The sequence below is a fragment of the Hyla sarda genome, chromosome 12, assembly GCF_029499605.1.
Source record: "Hyla sarda isolate aHylSar1 chromosome 12, aHylSar1.hap1, whole genome shotgun sequence".
NCBI lineage: Eukaryota > Metazoa > Chordata > Amphibia > Anura > Hylidae > Hyla > Hyla sarda.
Window position 1 is genome coordinate 34,812,795 of NC_079200.1, and position 16,879 is coordinate 34,829,673.

The following is a 16,879-nucleotide window of genomic DNA, read 5'->3' on the forward strand; positions in this document are numbered from 1 at the left end:
GGGTACTCCAGTGAAAAAACATTTTTTTTTAATCAACTGGTGCCAGAAAGATTTGTAAATTACTTCTATGAAAAAATCTAAATCCTTCCAGTACTTATTAGCTGCTGAATACTACAGAGGAAATTCTTTTCGTTTTGGAACACAGAGCGCTCTGCTGACATCACGAGCACAGTGCTCTCTTCTGACATCTCTGTCCATTTTAAGAACTGTCCAGAGTAGGAGAAAATCTCCATACCAAACATATGCTGCTCTGGACAGTTCCTAAAATGGACAGAGATGTCAGCAGAGAGCACTGTGCTTGTGATATCAGCAGAGAGCACTGTGTTCCAAAAAGAGAAGAATTTCCTCTGTAGTATTCAGCAGCTAATAAGTACTGGATTTTTATAGAAGTATTTTACAAATCTGTTTAACTTTCTGGCACCAGTTGATTAAAAAAAAAAAAAAGTTTTCCACCGGAGTACCCCTTTAACCCCTTAACCCCTTAAAGGGGTACTCCACCCCTAGACATCTTATGGATAGGGGATAAGATGTCAGATCGCCAGGGTCCCGCTGCTGGGGACCCCGGGGATCGCTGCTGCAGCACCCCGCTATCATTACTGCGCAGAGCGAGTTCGCTCTGCACGTAATGACGGGCAATACAGGGGCCGGAGCATCGTTACATCACGGCTCCGCCCCTCGTGACGTCACGGCCCGCCCCGTCAATACAAGTCTATGGGAGTGGGCGTGGCGGTCGTCACGCCCGCTGCCATAGACTTGCATTAAGGGGACGGGCCGTGATGTCATGAGGGGCGGAGCCATGAAGTCACGCTGCTCCGGCCCCTGTATCGCCTGTCATTACGCACAGAGCGAACTCGCTCTGTGCAGTAATGATGGCAGGGTGCCGCAGCGGCGATCCCGGGGGTCGCCAGCAGCGGGACTGCGGCGATCTGACATATTATCCCCTATCCTTTGGATAGGGGATAAGATGCCAGGGGCGGAGTACCCCTTTAAGGACCCAGCCCATTTATACCTTAAGGATCCGGCCATTTTTTGCACATCTGACCACCGTCACTTTAAGCATTAATAACTCTGGGATGCTTTTACCTTTCATTCTGATTCCGAGATTGTTCTTTTGTGACATATTCTACTTTGTTAGTGGTAAATTTTCGCCGATACTTGAATCATTTCTTCGTGAAAAATTCCAAAATTTGATGAAAAAATTCAAAATTTTGCATTTTTCAAACTTTGAAGCTCTCTGCTTGTAAGGAAAACAGACATTTCAAATAAATTATATTTTGATTCACATATACAATATGTCTACTTTATATTTTCATCATAAAGTTGACATGTTTTTACTTTTGGAAGACATCAGAGGACTTCAAAGTTCAGCAGCAATTTTCCAATTTTTCACAAAATTTTCTAAATCAGAATTTTTCAGGGACCACTTCAGTTTTAAAGTGGATTTGAAGGGCCTTCTTATTAAAAAAAAAAAAACCATAAATGACCCCATTATAAAAACTGCACCCCTCAAAGTATTCAAAATTACATTCAAAAAGTTTGTTGACCCTTTAGGTGTTTCACAGGAATAGCAGCAAAGTGAAGAAGAAAATTCAAAATCTTCATTTTTTACACTCGTATGTTCTTGTAGATCCAGTTTTTGAATTTTTACAAGGGGTAATAGATGAAAAATCCCCCCCCCCCCAAATTTGTAACCCAATTTCTCTCGAGTAGGGCAATACCTCATATGGTGATGTAAAGTGTTCGGCGGGTGCAGTAGAGGGCTCAGAAGGGAAGGAGCGACAATGGGATTTTAGAGAGTTAATTTTTCTGAAATGGTTTTTGGGGGGCATGTCACATTTAGGAAGTGAGTATTTACACCCCACTGGCGTTTGACAGATCTTTGGAACAGTGGGCTGTGCAAATGAAAAATAAAATTTTTCATTTTCACGGACCACTTTTCCAATAATCTGTCAGACACCTGTGGGACATAAATGCTTATTACATTACGTGAGGGGTGTAGTTTCCAAAATGGGGTCACATGTTGGGGGGGTCTGGCGCTATGGGGGCTTTGTAAACACACGTGGCCTTCAATTCCGGACAAATTTTCTCTTCAAAATCCCAATGGCGCTCCTTCTCTTCTGAGCATTGTAGCTCGCCCGCAGAGCACTTTACATCCACATATGGGCTATTAATATACTCAGAAGAATTGGAGTTACAAATTTTGGGGGGCTTTTTTTCCTGTTTTCCCTTGTGAAAATGAAAAATTTAGGGCAACACCAGCATTTTAGTGAAAATGTTTTTTTCTTCTCATTTTCCCATCCAACTTTAATGAAAATTTGTCAAACACCTGTGAGGAGTTAAGGCTCACTATACCCCTTGTTACGTTCCTTGAGGGGTGTAGTTTCCAAAATGTGGTTTCATGTGGGTAATTATTTTTTTGCGTTTTATGTCAGAACCGCTGTAAAATCAGCCACCCCTGTGCAAATCACCTATTTAGACCTCAAATGTACATAGTGCGCTCTTACTCCTGAGCCTTGTTGTGCGTCCGCAGAACATTTAACGCCCACATATGGGGTATTTCCGTACTCAGGAGAAATTGTGTTACAAATTTGGAGGTCTTTTTTTTTCTTTTACCGCTTGTAAAAATAAAAAGTATTGGGCAACACCAGTTAGTGTAAAAAAAAAAAAAATTTACACTAACAGACTGGTGTAGACCCCAACTTTTCCTTTTCATAAGGGGTAAAAGGAGAAAAAGCCCCCCAAATTTGTAGTGCAATTTCTCCCGAGTACAGAAATACCCCATATGTGACCCTAAACTGTTTCCTTGAAATACGACAGGGCTCCGAAGTGAGAGGGTGCCATGCGCATTTGAGGACTTCATCGGGATTGCATAGGGGTGGACATAGGGGTAGTCTATGCCAGTGATTCACAAACAGGGTGCCTCCAGCTGTTGCTAAACTCCCAGCATGCCTGGACAGTCAGTGGCTTTCCGGAAATGCTGGGAGTTGTTGTATTGCAACAGCTGGAGGCTCCGTTTTGGAATCTCTGCCATACGATACGTTTTTCATTTTTATTGGGGGGACAGTGTAAGGGGGTGTATATGTAGTGTTTTACTCTTTATGTGTTAGTGTAGTGTTTTTAGGGTACATTCGCACTGGCGGGTTATGGTGAGTTTACCGCTAGGAGTTTGTGCTGCGGCGAAAAATTTGCCGCAGCCCAAACTTGAAGCAGAAAACTAACTGTAAACCTGCCCGTGTGAATGTACCCTGTACAATCACATGGGGGGGCAAACATCCAGCTGTTTCAAAACTACAACTCCCAGCATGTACTGACAGACCGTGCATGCTGGGAGTTGTACTTTTGCAACAGTTGGAGGCACACTGGTTGGAAAACCTTCAGTTACCTAACTCAGCATTTCCAACCAGCTGTTGCATAACTTCAACTCCCAGCATGTACTGATCACTGAAGGGCATGCTGAGAGATGTAGTTATGCAACAGCTGGAGGTACGCAACTACAACTCCCAGCATGCCGAGGCAGCTGTTTGCTGTTTGGGCATGCTGGGATTTGCAGTTTTGCAACATCTGGAGAGCTATAGTTTAGAGACCACTGCACAGTGATCTCCAAACTGTGGACCTCCAGATGTTGCAAAGCTACAAATCCCAGCATGCCCAGGCAGCAAACTGCTGTGTGGGCATGCTAGGAGTTGTAGTTTTGCATGATCTGGAGTTCTACAGTATAGAGATCACTGTGCAGTGGTCTAAATCTTCAGCCCTCCAGCTGTTGCAAAACTACAAATCCCAGCATGCCTAAACAGCTTTCTGGGCAGGCTGGGAGTTGTAGTTTTGCAACATCTGGAGGGCTACAGTTTAGAGACCACTATAGTCTTCCGTAGGATCCAGGGAGCTGCATCGCCGTCCTCTTCTTCCGCCGATCGTCGCCCGCAGCCGCCGTCGATCGTCGCCCGCTGCTGTCACTGATGGGTGAATGGACTTCGCCCCCCGGTCCTCCGTCGTTTCCCCGTCCTGCCCCGCCTATTGTGGGTGGGCAGAACGGGGAAAGCGAAAGTAAAGCCCCCCGCCCCCGATCTGCTATTGGTGGTCGCGTCTAGACCACCAATAGCAGGGATAGGAGGGGTGGCACCCACCACCTCACTTCTATCCCTTCAGGGGGATTGTGGGTGTCATGGACAACCGTGATCCCCCTCCTATTCTGGGTCACCGGGTCACCATAGACCCGTTTGACCCGGAATCGTCGCAAATCGAAAATGTTAATTCACTTGGTATTTGCGCCGATCGCCGACGTGGGGGGGGGGTCTGATGACCCCCCCGGGCATTTGCGCAGGGTGCCTGCTGATCGATATCATTCCCACTGGTGTACAGGTACGCCCTGGGTCATTAAGTACCAGGGACTGAAGGCGTACCTGTACGCCCTGGGTCCCTATGTGGTTAAGGACGGCGGGCGTATCCATACGCCCCCATTTTAAAAAGTCATAAAGGACTGAGGGCGTATGGGTATGCCCATGGGAATTTCGGTCCCTGACGCTAGCCGGTCGGGGACTGGACCGTGATGCCTGCTGAAATCATTCAGTAGGCCTCCTGGCACATCGCCAAGGGGGGGTCTTGAGACCCCCCCCCCCCCCCATGTGGGCAATCACCGCAAATGGCCGGTCAATTCAGACCGCCGATCGGCGATTCCGGGTCATAAGGGTCTCCGGTGACCGGGAAAATCAGGGGGATCAGGGGTGTCCAAGACACCCACGATCCCCCTGAAGGGATAGGAGTGAGGTGGCAGGGGTGCCACCCCTCCTATCCCTGCTATTGGTCGGTCAGAAGTGACCGACCAATAGCAGATCAGGGGGGAGGGGGCGGGCGGCGATCACGTGCGGCTGGCTCTCTGGTGCAGACTACGGAAGCCGGTGAGTTACCTAGCAATATCTGGAGGGCTACAATTTGGAGACCACTATACAGTTGTTTGCTGTTTGGGCATGCTGGGATTTGTAGTTTTGCAACAGCTGGAGGACTACAGTTTGGAGATCACTGTGCAGTGTTCTCTAAACTGTGGCCCTCTAGTTCTTGCAAAACTCCAACTCCCAGCATGCCCACACAGCAGTTTTCTGTCTGGGCATGCTGGGATTTGAAGTTTTGCAACATCTGGAGGGCTACAGTTTGGAGATCACTGTGCGGTGGTTTCTAAACCGTGGCCCTCTAAATCTTGCAAAACTTCAACTCCCAGCATGCACGAACAGCAAACGGCTGTCTCGCCATGCTGGGAGTTGTAGTTGCGTACCTCCAGCTGTTGTATAACTACATCTCCCAGCATGCCCTTGGTGATCAGTACATGCTGGGAGTTGTAGTTTTGCAACAGCTGGAGGCACGCTGGTTGGAAAATACTGAGTTAGGTAACAGAACCTAACTGAAGGTTTTCCAACCAGTGTGCCTCCAGCTGTTTCAAAAGTACAACTCCTAGCATGCACGGTCTGTCAGTACATGCTGGGAGTTGTAGTATTGCAACCGCTGGAGGTGTGCCCTCCCCATGTGAATGTACAGGGTACATTCACACGGGTGGGTTTACAGGGAATTTCCTGCTTCAAGTTTTGAGCTGCGGCAAATTTTCCGCCGCAGCGCAAACTCCTAGAGAAAAATTCACCGTAAAGCCCTGCCAGTGCAAATGTACCCTAAAAACACTACACTAACACATAATAAAGGGTAAAACACAACATATACACCCCCTTACACTGTTCCCCCAATAAAATTGAAAAATTTATCAAACGGCAGTGTTTCCAAAATGGAGCCTCCAGCTGTTGCAAAAAAAATGAAGATTTTGAATTTTCTCCTTCAATTTGCTGCCATTCCTGTGAAACACCTAAAGGGTTAACTAACTTACTGAATGTCATTTTGAATCTTTGAGGGGTGCAGTTTTTATAATGGGGTCATTTATGGGGTATTTCTAATATGAAGACCCCTCAAATCCACTCCAAAACTTAACTGGTCCCTAAAAAATTCAGATTTTGAAATTTTCTTGAAAAATTGGAAAATTGCTGCTGAACTTTGAAGCCCTCTGATGTCTTTCAACAGCAAAAACATGTCAACTTTATGATGCCAACATAAAGTAGACATATTGTATATGTGAATCAATATATAATTTATTTGGAATATCAATTTTCCTTACAAGCAGAGAGTTTTAAAGTTAAGTTAGAAAAATGCTAAATTTTCTAAATTTTTATGAAATTTGGGAATTTTTCACCAGGAAAGGATGCAAGTAACAATGAAAACTTAACCACTATGTTAAAGTACAATATGTCAAGAAAAAACATTCTCGGAATCAGAATAAATGGTAAAAGCATCCCAGAGTTATTAATGCAGAAAGTGACAGTGGTCAAAATTGCAAAAAAGTGCACTGCGTAGAAACAGAAGCCCCCAAAAGTTACAAAATGGCTTATTTTTTCTTCAATTTTGTCACACAATGAATTTTTTTTCCATTTGCCATGGATTTTTTGGTAAAACATCTAATATAACTGCAAAGTAGAATTGGTGGCGCAAAGAATAAGCCATATTATGGAATTTTAGGTGCAAAATTGAAAAGGTTATGATTTTTAAAAGGTAAGGAGGAAAAAACAAAAGTGCAAACACGGAAAGACCCTGCGTCCTTAAGGGCTTAATACCACATGATGAGAAAAAAATGAAAAACTAAAATTTCGCATTATTCAAACCAGGGCTTTGGAGTCGGTAGATAAATGTTCCAACTCCGACTCCGGAGTTTTCTGTCCTTCCAACTCCGACTCCCCGACTCAGACTTCTCTGTATTAATATATGAATATATTTTATACATTCCTTGAAGGAAAGAAAGGCAACATACATGTCATTATCACAGGACTACTGGCTGGGAAGCCAACAGTCTACTGGCTTGAACAGTTTGTGTGCTGATATGCTGCTGAAGATAGGGCAGTGGGAGGATCCAAGAAGGGGCATTTATTATAAAACATGATTTTCCTAGTTGAATCCCATAGTCAAGTTTAAAGGGGTACTCCGCCCCTAGACATCTTATCCCTTATCCAAAGGATAGGGGATAAGATGTCAGATCGCCGGGGTCCTGCTGCTGCTGCGCTTTCATTACAACACAGAGAAAGTTCGCTCTGTGCGTAATGATGGGTGATACAGGGGATGGAGCAGCGTGACGTCATGGCTCCGCCCCTCGTGACATCACGGCTCGCCCCCTTAATGGAAGTCTATGGCAGGGGGCGTGAAGACCCCCATGCCCCTTCCCATAGACTTGTATTGAGGGGGCGGGCCGTGACATCATGAGGTGCGGAGCCGTGATGTAACGATGCTCCGGCCCCTGTATCGCCCGTCATTACGCACAGAGCGAACTCGCTCTGTGCAGTAATGAGCGCGCAGTGCCGCAGCGGCGATCCCGAGGGTCCCCAGCAGCGGGACCCTGGCGATCTGACATCTTATCCCTTTTCCAAAGGATAGGGGATAAGATGTCAGATCGCCGGGGTCCCACTGCTGGGGACCCCTGGGATCGCCGATGCGGCACCGCGCTATCATTACTGCACAAAGCGAGTTCGCTCTGTGCGTAATGACGGGCGATATAGGGGCCGGAGCATCGCTACATCACGGCTCCGCCCCTCGTGATGTCTAGGGGCGGAGTACCCCTTTAAGCTAACAATCGAGTTTACAAGTTTTTATAGCCTTAGCTGAATGGCAGCAGTTTTTCCAATGGTTTACAGCTTCAGTCTTGAACTATTGACCCTCCATTCCCTTCACTTATGCAAGTGTCTCTAGTCCTGCAAAAAAACATATTTACTTAATCCCGTATCAGTGAGAGGCTAGGTTACCCATGGGTTCCCTAGCAGGACACAATACTATGGAAAGTATAAGTATTGCCGCTCCTAATTGTGCGTTGTGTGCCAAATAGTAAAGCACATGAAAACCATGCTTCTTCAGTCACTTAACGTGTTCGTTTTGCGGTTTCATGAGGCACTGCATGCATTGGTCTTTATTCTTACAGTAGAGAAGTAATTATTTATAACTTTTTGTGAATTGGGACATTTAAACTTGCTTTTTTTTTTTTTATTCCAATCTAAATTTAGTAGGAGTCTGAGTCGGAGCATTGTTTGGCGACTCCGACTCCAGGTACCCAAAATTTCGTCCGACTCCTCAACTCCGACTCTGACTCCACAGCCCTGATTCACACCCTTAGCTAAGACACTTGAAATTTAGCTCTAGGGGCGCCCTGTTTCTCTTGATCATTTTTGAGATGTTTCTTACCTTGATTATAGTCACATGTGGTAAATTCAGTCAATTGGACATGATTTGGAAAGACACAGCCCTGTCTATACAAGGTTTTAAAGCTGAAAATACATATTCCCCTTCAAAACCAAGCCATGAAGGGGAAAGAACTGTCTGTAGAGCTCTGTACTGCACTGTGTCATGTTCCCAAGAGCGCTGTGACTTCCATAATTCTTACATAGAAGAAGTTTGGCCACCTCATCAAACAAAGTAATCGGGGAGAAGGGCCTTGGTAAGAAAGGTGACCACTCTAGCTGAGCTCCAGAGATCCTGTGTATACAGTGATCCTTCAACTTACAATGGCCTCAACATACAATGTTTTCAACATACAAGGTTCTTTTCTGGACCATTGTAACTTGAAACCAGACTCAACATACAATGCTACAGACAGTCCAGATCTGTGAAACGTGTCAATACCCGGAAAAACTGACCAATCAGAATGGGCATTTCACTGGTAAAACCCCTGTATTACTGAAGTTCATGCACTGACTGGCTGTCTGGTTGCGCCCTCTACAGTACAAGGAGGTACTACATGTTCTGTACTACTCTTTACCTTTCCCAAGGTTAGCTGCTCCAGGTGAGGGCGGCTCCATGTTACTTTTTTAGGACATTGTGTACAGTACAGAACCCTGAAGAAGCTCTTGTCCCCTACATAGACAGTGATTTACAGCTCCCAGCAGATCTTTCTTACTTTTTTTTTTTTATGTAGGGACTTCTTCTGTATTATCTACTTAGTTTTTTTTAATCCTCACTTTTTCCTATATTTGGATGACATTTTGGGGGCTTCAGAACCAATTATCAGGTTTCTATAGAGTTTTATGGTCTCAATATACAATGGTTTCAACATACAATGGTCATCCTGAAACAATTAATATTGTATCTTGAGGGACCACTGTATATGGAAGAAACTTCCAGAGGGTCAAACATCACAACAGCAATTCATCAAGCTGGGTTTAAGGGCGGAGTGGCAAAAAAGAAGCCTCTTTTCAGTAAAAGACACACGAAAAAACTTTGGATTCTCACACTGTGAGAAACAAGATTCTCTGATCTGATGAAACAAAGAGTAAGGTTTTTGGCTTCAATTCTAATTGTTATGTTTTTGGAGTAAACCAGGCACTACTCATCACTTGTCCAGTCTCGTCCATACAGTGAAGCATGGTGGTAGCATCATCATGTTGTGGGGGTGGTTTTCAGCAGCTGTGACAGGGGGACTGTGGTTAAGGGGAAAGCTGAATGGAGCAAAGTACAGAAATATTCTTAATGAAAACCTGGACATCAGACATCATCTTAATGAAAAGTCTGGACATCAGACTGGGCTGAAGGTTCTCCTTCCAACAAGACAATGACCCTAAGCACGCAGCCAAGACAAAACAGGAGCAGCTTAGGGACATCTCTGTGAGTGTCCTTGAGTAGCTCAGCCAGAGCTCTTACTTGAACCCAATGAAACATCTTTGGCCGGACGCAAGAATGGCTTCCACCGATGGTCCCCATCCAACCTGACAGAGCTTAAGAGGATCTGCAAAGAGGAATGGCAGAAAATACCCAAATCTAGATGTGCAAACCTTATGTCATCATCCCCAAGAAGATTGGAGGTGGGAATCGCTGCCAAAGGTGCTTTAACCAAGTACTGAATAAAGGATCTGAATACTTCTGTCCATGCAATATTTTAGTTTTTCCTCTTCAATTAATTAGCAACAATTTCTAACATTCTGTTAACAAACAATCCATTTGTTGTCACACAAGGCTGCAACATAGCAAAATGTGGAAAAAGTGAAAAGGTCTGAAGTCTTTTTAAATTCATTTTGTTGCTGGAGCTGCTTTGGGAAAAAAAAGCATATTTTCCTTCCAGGGCTTCCTCTGTGATATCTTTTTCAGCTCCCTGCTCGTTTCTCTTCTTTCTACTTTTAAGACAGACTGCTCAACCAATTACAGTGGTGAAGAGGACACCACTAGGGGAAGACAAACCAATCTTGGAAGTAGCAGGCAGAGTGATAGGAGGGAAGGCAGATCGGGAGCCCTAAGAAACCCTGGTAGGTGAGTAGGTCTCTTTCATAGCAGCCACTGCAACATATGAAAAGTATGCATGCATGGATACCACTTTAAGAATTGTTTAAGAAAATATGTACCATAGTGTTCACCTGCACAGATATACAGTATATATAAATATGATCAAATAAAAGATGACTAAGACTAGCATTAGAAAACCTTTAATTACAATATAACATGGCCATGCGCTATCTGCAAATCTGACCAGCAGGTAAAGTTGAAGTGTTCATGCATGCCAAAATATTCTGTAGATTGGACAACACTGCTGTGGTTTCTCAGGTACAAACAGTTACATTTAAGAACCCTGCTACACAATAGAAATATATATGGTAACTTTAAACACTGGGCTTCACATAATCCAAATTGTTCTAGTAAAATAACATTTTATGAGTTTTTGCAGTGCAATCAATAAGGAGAAGGTAACAAGACTGGTCTACAGCAATGCATGGTAAATGAGGAATGATGGGAATAATAACTTAGAAATTAAACTAGCTAAAATCTGCAGTCAAGGACATGTACCCTGAGATTTATGTATGTGCCTACACACCATCAGATTTCCTATGATGTATATTGCTATATAGTGTAATAGCTGCTTAAAATTTATGATATTTAGCAAAGTATCATGAGGAAGTTGCAAACACTAAAAAAGGTTAATGGCACCAAGGCTGCCGAAACGTTAATTACAAGATAAGAAAAATGTGGGGTATATGAATCTTCTATTTGCAGCAGATTCATCACTACAGAAGTATAAAGCATTACAATATAGATTTTATAGGAAAATTAGACAAAAGGCAGACAGCACTCCATAGTGTGATACTGTTTCTTGCACAGATAAATGAGTAAAGGTGGATATTGCTCTTACCACAGTAAGTTACACTCCACCAAGTGCAACAGTGGAACAAGGCATGGAAAATAAATGAGTATGGTGTCAGCAGCCACTCCTCGTCTCATCAGAAATAACTAAAATAACAGTGGAACTCCAAGGTGTGGACAGGATACAAGGGCGCTCGACAACCAGGTAGAAGGATAAAAATTGTAATCACCCATAATGCAACGCGTTTCACAGCACAGCTGCTTCATCAGGCATTTATGCCTGATGAAGCAGCTGTGCTGTGAAACGCGTTGCATTATGGGTGATTAAACATTTTATCCTGCTACCTGGTTGTCGAGCGCCCTTGTATCCTGTCCACACCTTGGAGTTCCACTGTTATTTTAGATAGAAAAATTAGGTAGTGAACAGAAAGGAAAAAACTAAAATGTAAATGACAGCAACTTCCTTGTTTGGCAGATCCAGCGTCCCTGGATTGTAAGAGAGTAGAGATCAGTGTGATCATCCGGCCTACTTCCCTACTGTACACTATCATGGCATGGTCGTACAGAAAGTAAAGATAGTTAATGGAGGGAAGGGTGATCATAGACCCTATTGCAACCCAGAGGGGGGCTCCCAGTGCAATAAGTATAAACCTTGGTTAGGTGAGATGCCCTGCTTGTGTATATAAGTGAAATGTTTAATGTTTTAGTTTTTATAATTTCGAAGGATCCCTGTGTGATATGGTCTTTTCAGTTCAATAAACAGAAAATACAGTAGGTTTAGCAAGTTTGTCATGACAGAGGCTTGATGTCCATGTGATCTATAGCCACCATTGTGAACAAAGCTTGATCCACTCTCTAGCGTTCTACCTCTGTGGCAGGGAAGCTGTACAAAGTAGATATAAGGCTAGGTTTCCACACAAGTTTTTTTCTGGCGTTCTTTTGGAATACTGACACTACGGTTTTTGAGCCAGAAGTGTATTCAAAAGGAATAAAAACTGTAAAGGAAGAACTTATACTTCTCCTTCCTGTTGGATCCACTTCTGGCTTTGGCTCAAAAACTGCAGTAGCGGAAAAAAAAACCTGTGTGGAAACTTGTTCTTTTGTTTTGTTACACATATGTTTAAAAAAAAAGTTTGTTTTTTCTGTATTTGATATGAACTGCTAAAGTCTACATTGTTTTTTCATGAAAAAATTAGTTGAAAATCAAGTAAACTTTTCGAGCTCTGCAGTCCTTTGGCAAGATACGAGGCTGTATTTGGCTATATTCTTCACGATGAGATACATGCTTTTACTAGCAAGCTTGGCTGTGAAGTGGAATAGTTAGGTGAGGTGTTCTAAAAGTCTCAGGAATAGATGTTTTGATGCATATGGAAGATTATGATTGCTCCTCAGATGTCTGACAACGAGGAATAATAATTTGTTGACCGAAGACTGCAAATTTTCAGTTGAGATCTCTAATGGACCACGGAGCGTAATCGTTCTTATGTTAGTAACCAAGATGTATTGCTGTAAAAGGAGTATGGAGAACAGAATGTAATATATTCTGGAGTTACTAATAAAGGTCAAAAGTAATTTCTTCATTTCTTTAAATGTCCACTTAGGAATCCATTCTGCTAGGACGTAAGAAGCATATTGGTAGGTTCCAGCCCTTCCATCTCCCTTACATAAAGGGGTTCAAGGGCTCTTATTGTTCTGTCTCCATGAAGCTGTCTTTATCAAGTCCTGGTGTTGGGTCCACCACAGTGTACACACCTGGGCTGCCGTGGTTGTTAAACTTCATAACGGCCCAGTGGTGGGGATGATACTGCAAATAATGTAAGATAATATTGGTTTTAAATAGTTTAATTAGAATTCATAGACAAGTATGTAGTATAAAGAAAACATTATAGCTATGCATAAATCATTAACTCAATGTTCTTATATATTTTAGATTCCATCCTGTAGGATACATGATAAGCAAGGCACTTTAAGTCCAAGTTCAGTTAAAATAAATTCAAGGTCACTGCTGCTGGTAAGAATAAATGCACTCTGCATAGCGGAGGTCTAACCTAATACTTATAAGTGAAATGCAACTTCTACATTTTTTCCCTCGAATGTGTTACATTGCATGTAATCAAGTTTTTCTCCTAAGTACCAATAAAGGCCACATTTTATGGCAAATAACCTAACTCACTAGCAATATTCTGTGGTGCAATTTGTTTAATCACAGCTCAGTTGTGTTCATATATTCTGAACCCTTTTAAAATTGCAGTCTGGTTATGTGACCACCATGTAGAACCCCAATAAAAGACATGCTGTACTGTGTAGATAGGATGTAAAAGTATTTTCTGTGTGGATGACTGTGGATGTGATCATCTCGTATCAAATCCACTGCGTATTTTACATCCGTTATGTGTGACCCTTCCCTTACACTTTATTTTGAATATGCATTATAAATGCTTTTGAGGTTTGGCATAGTGGATACAACCCTCACCTCCATACAGCAGTGTCTCCCTTGTTTTCCTTTATGATGGTTTATATAGATGCCAGCCAGAATTATGATTGTGATAAGCAGCACTGCCAGTATTATACCCACTATTGTGCCAGAATGCACATGGGATGATTTCTTCTTTGGAATCTCTTCAAGTGGCTCTGAAATAGTAGATTATACATTTATACACATTACATTTATGTAAACAATAATATAAATGGTTTAGCCAAGGGTTTAGTCTGTTTACTTACCATCTCCCTCATGCATCATTTTTGTGTCATCTAAATGAAAACAAAGTATTAGATAAAGGTATAATGTAAAATCTGTAAAATAAAACCTTTAAATAAGACCTGTGGCCAACCCCTAAAAATGAGATTGCATTGTCATTAAATAGCTTAGGGGTTCCTGATCACACACCTTTTTACAGTTTCTTAATACATCCTTCCGTTCTAGAGATATGGAAATATAGAATTTGTTGGCAGACACACTAGAAGCATTCGGCCCATCAAGTCTGCCCAATTTTCTAAATACTATCAATTGTCCCTGGCCCATTCTTATATGAAGGGTAGCCTTATGCCTATCCCTATCTTATATGAAGGATAGCCTTATGCTTATCCCATGCATGTTAAACTTCTTCACTGTATTTGCAGCTACCACTTCTGCAGGAAGGCTATTCCATGCATTCACTACTCTCTCAGTAAAGTAATGCTTCCCGATATTACTCCATAAACCTTTGCCCCTCTAATTTAAAAGTATGTCCTTTTGTGGTAGTTTTTCTTATATTAAATAGCCTCTCCTCCTTTAATATGTTTATTCCCTTTATGTATATAAAATCATCTACCCTCTGTCTAGTCTTTCTTTCAATCTATACATGTTGAGGTCATTTAACCTTTCCTGGAATATGTTGATTTATTGTTTGACAATTCAGGGAATCATTCAGATGGATGTAAACTTAATTTTAATATTGAGAGTGAATATCATGTAATGTGCGCGATTAGACAGTCAGGGATGTGTTAGACACACGCCCCTCTATTTACAACATTCACACCTCCTGACTGTATAATCCCGCTCATCACCTGATCAGTCCCATTATTACAATTAGGTTCGTGTCCATCTGACCAATTCCATGAATTGTAAGACAACATAAAAACTCTCATATCTCAGGAACTGAAGCTATCTAATGATAGTAAAACCAAATTTTTTGGGCTTAGCCACAGGTCCTCTTTAAAAAGAGGAACAGGGTAGAAAAAATAATCTTCACACCTGACACCAGGCTATCCTATACCAGCATAGTTTAATCTTAAATATCTCAAACATAAACAATAAGGTATGTAAAATGGTTGTTCATTACTAAAACAAAAGATTAGAATTTGTGGAACATTTAAAGGGGTTGATCCTGAGAATGGGGACAAAATTGTCACCAGAATAAATGGGGCAGCCACCTATTTATTCACTCTTTGTGGGGTTGCCACACATTTCTAAATAATGAAATTTTTGGATTATAATAAATACTGTAACTTAAGACTAGTGCACAACACATCATTAAATATTTTTAGGTTACTTTTAGGTTATTTTTTACTTCCCTGGACCTAGTGTACATGTCATAATGTTACAAAATATTTTACATCCACCTTGTGCAAAAATGTTGTGACTTTTTGACACTTTGCATGAAGGGGTCTTGACATCATGGACACTCCAAATTTATTACAGTTTATGCCTTCAAACAGTCGTAAATTGTATCTGAAATGTATGCCATCTCGTAGATGGCATAAGATTTAAATGAGGGCGTATTGATAGCATAAGATGCGCCTCTACATAAATCCAGCATGCTCCTGTACTGGCGGGGGATTAATTTTGACTAGCTTGTGAGACGCCAGTCTTGATAAATCCCCCACATAACTTTTAATAAAATTAGTACTGTATTTTCCGGCGTATAAGACGACCCCCAACTTTTACAGTTAAAATATAGAGTTTGGGATATACTCGCCGTATAAGACTACGCCTCTAATGTGATACCTTACCATTGTTCCCCCACACTAGGTTGGCAGCATAGTTCCCCCCACATTAGGTTGGCAGCATAGTTCCCCCCACATTAGGTTGGCAGCATAGTTCCCCCACATTAGGTTGGCAGCATAGTTCCCCTTATTAGGTTGGCAGCATAGTTCCCCACACATTAGGTTGGCAGCATAGTTCCCCCACATTAGGTTGGCAGCATAGTTCCCCACACATTAGGTTGGCAGCATAGTTCCCCCACATTAGGTTGGCAGTATTGTTCCCCCCACATTAGGTTGGCAGTATAGTTCCTCCACATTAGGTTGTAGTTCTCCCACATTAGGTTGGCAGTATAGTTCCCCTCACATTAGGCTGGCAGTATAGTTCCCCCCACATTAGGTTGTCAGCATAGTTCCCCCACATTAGGTTGTCAGCATAGTTCCCCCACATTAGGTTGTCAGCATAGTTCCCCCACATTAGGTTGTCAGCATAGTTTCCCCCACATTAGGTTGGCAGCATAGTTCCCCACACATTAGGTTGGCAGTATGGTTCCCCACACATTAGGTTGGCAGTATGGTTCCCCCCACATTAGGTTGGCAGTATAGTTCCTCCACATTAGGTTGGCAGTATAGTTCCTCCACATTAGGTTGTCAGCATAGTTTCCCCCACATTAGGTTGGCAGCATAGTTCCCCCACATTAGGTTGGCAGTATTGTTCCCCCACATTAGGTTGGCAGTATAGTTCCTCCACATTAGGTTGTAGTTCTCCCACATTAGGCTGGCAGTATAGTTCCCCCCCACATTAGGTTGTCTGCATAGTTCCCCCACATTAGGTTGTCAGCATAGTTCCCCCCACATTAGGTTGTTAGCATAGTTCCCCCACATTAGGTTGTCAGCATAGTTTCCCCCACATTAGGTTGGCAGCATAGTTCCCCACACATTAGGTTGGCAGCATAGTTCCCCCACATTAGGTTGGCAGTATTGTTCCCCCCACATTAGGTTGGCAGTATAGTTCCTCCACATTAGGTTGTAGTTCTCCCACATTAGGCTGGCAGTATAGTTCCCCCCCACATTAGGTTGTCAGCATAGTTCCCCCACATTAGGTTGTCAGCATAGTTCCCCCCACATTAGGTTGTCAGCATAGTTCCCCCCACATTAGGTTGGCACGATAGTTCCCCCACATTAGGTTGGCAGTTTTGTTCCGCCCACATTAGGTTGGCAGCATAGTTCCCCACACATTAGGTTGGCAGCATAGATCCGCCTCATTAGGTTGGCAGTATTGTTCCCC

At 42.7% G+C, this 16,879-nt stretch overlaps 2 protein-coding genes across 5 annotated transcripts in view; one reads left to right on the top strand and one right to left on the bottom strand.

Annotated features, from left to right (window-relative positions):
* Nucleotides 1-16,879, top strand: part of LOC130297006 (uncharacterized) — a 107,238-nt gene that overhangs the window by 33,456 nt on the left and 56,903 nt on the right. For 2 of the 4 annotated variants that reach the window (XM_056549144.1, XM_056549145.1), the window contains exon 3: nucleotides 13,061-13,141. The exons of the other annotated variants lie outside the window; for them this stretch is intronic. The gene's annotated coding sequence lies outside the window, so the exon portion shown is untranslated. The remainder of the gene's footprint in view (nucleotides 1-13,060; nucleotides 13,142-16,879) is intronic. 4 annotated transcript variants of the gene reach the window in all.
* The window catches only part of PLXDC1 (plexin domain containing 1), a 116,080-nt gene continuing 110,612 nt past the window's right edge, over nucleotides 11,412-16,879 (bottom strand). The window contains exons 22-24 of the mRNA XM_056549139.1: nucleotides 13,852-13,881; nucleotides 13,604-13,761; nucleotides 11,412-12,934 (exon numbers count right to left, since the gene is read on the bottom strand). Of these exons, the coding sequence (XP_056405114.1) occupies nucleotides 12,815-12,934; nucleotides 13,604-13,761; nucleotides 13,852-13,881 (308 nt within the window). The 3' untranslated portion in view covers nucleotides 11,412-12,814. The remainder of the gene's footprint in view (nucleotides 12,935-13,603; nucleotides 13,762-13,851; nucleotides 13,882-16,879) is intronic.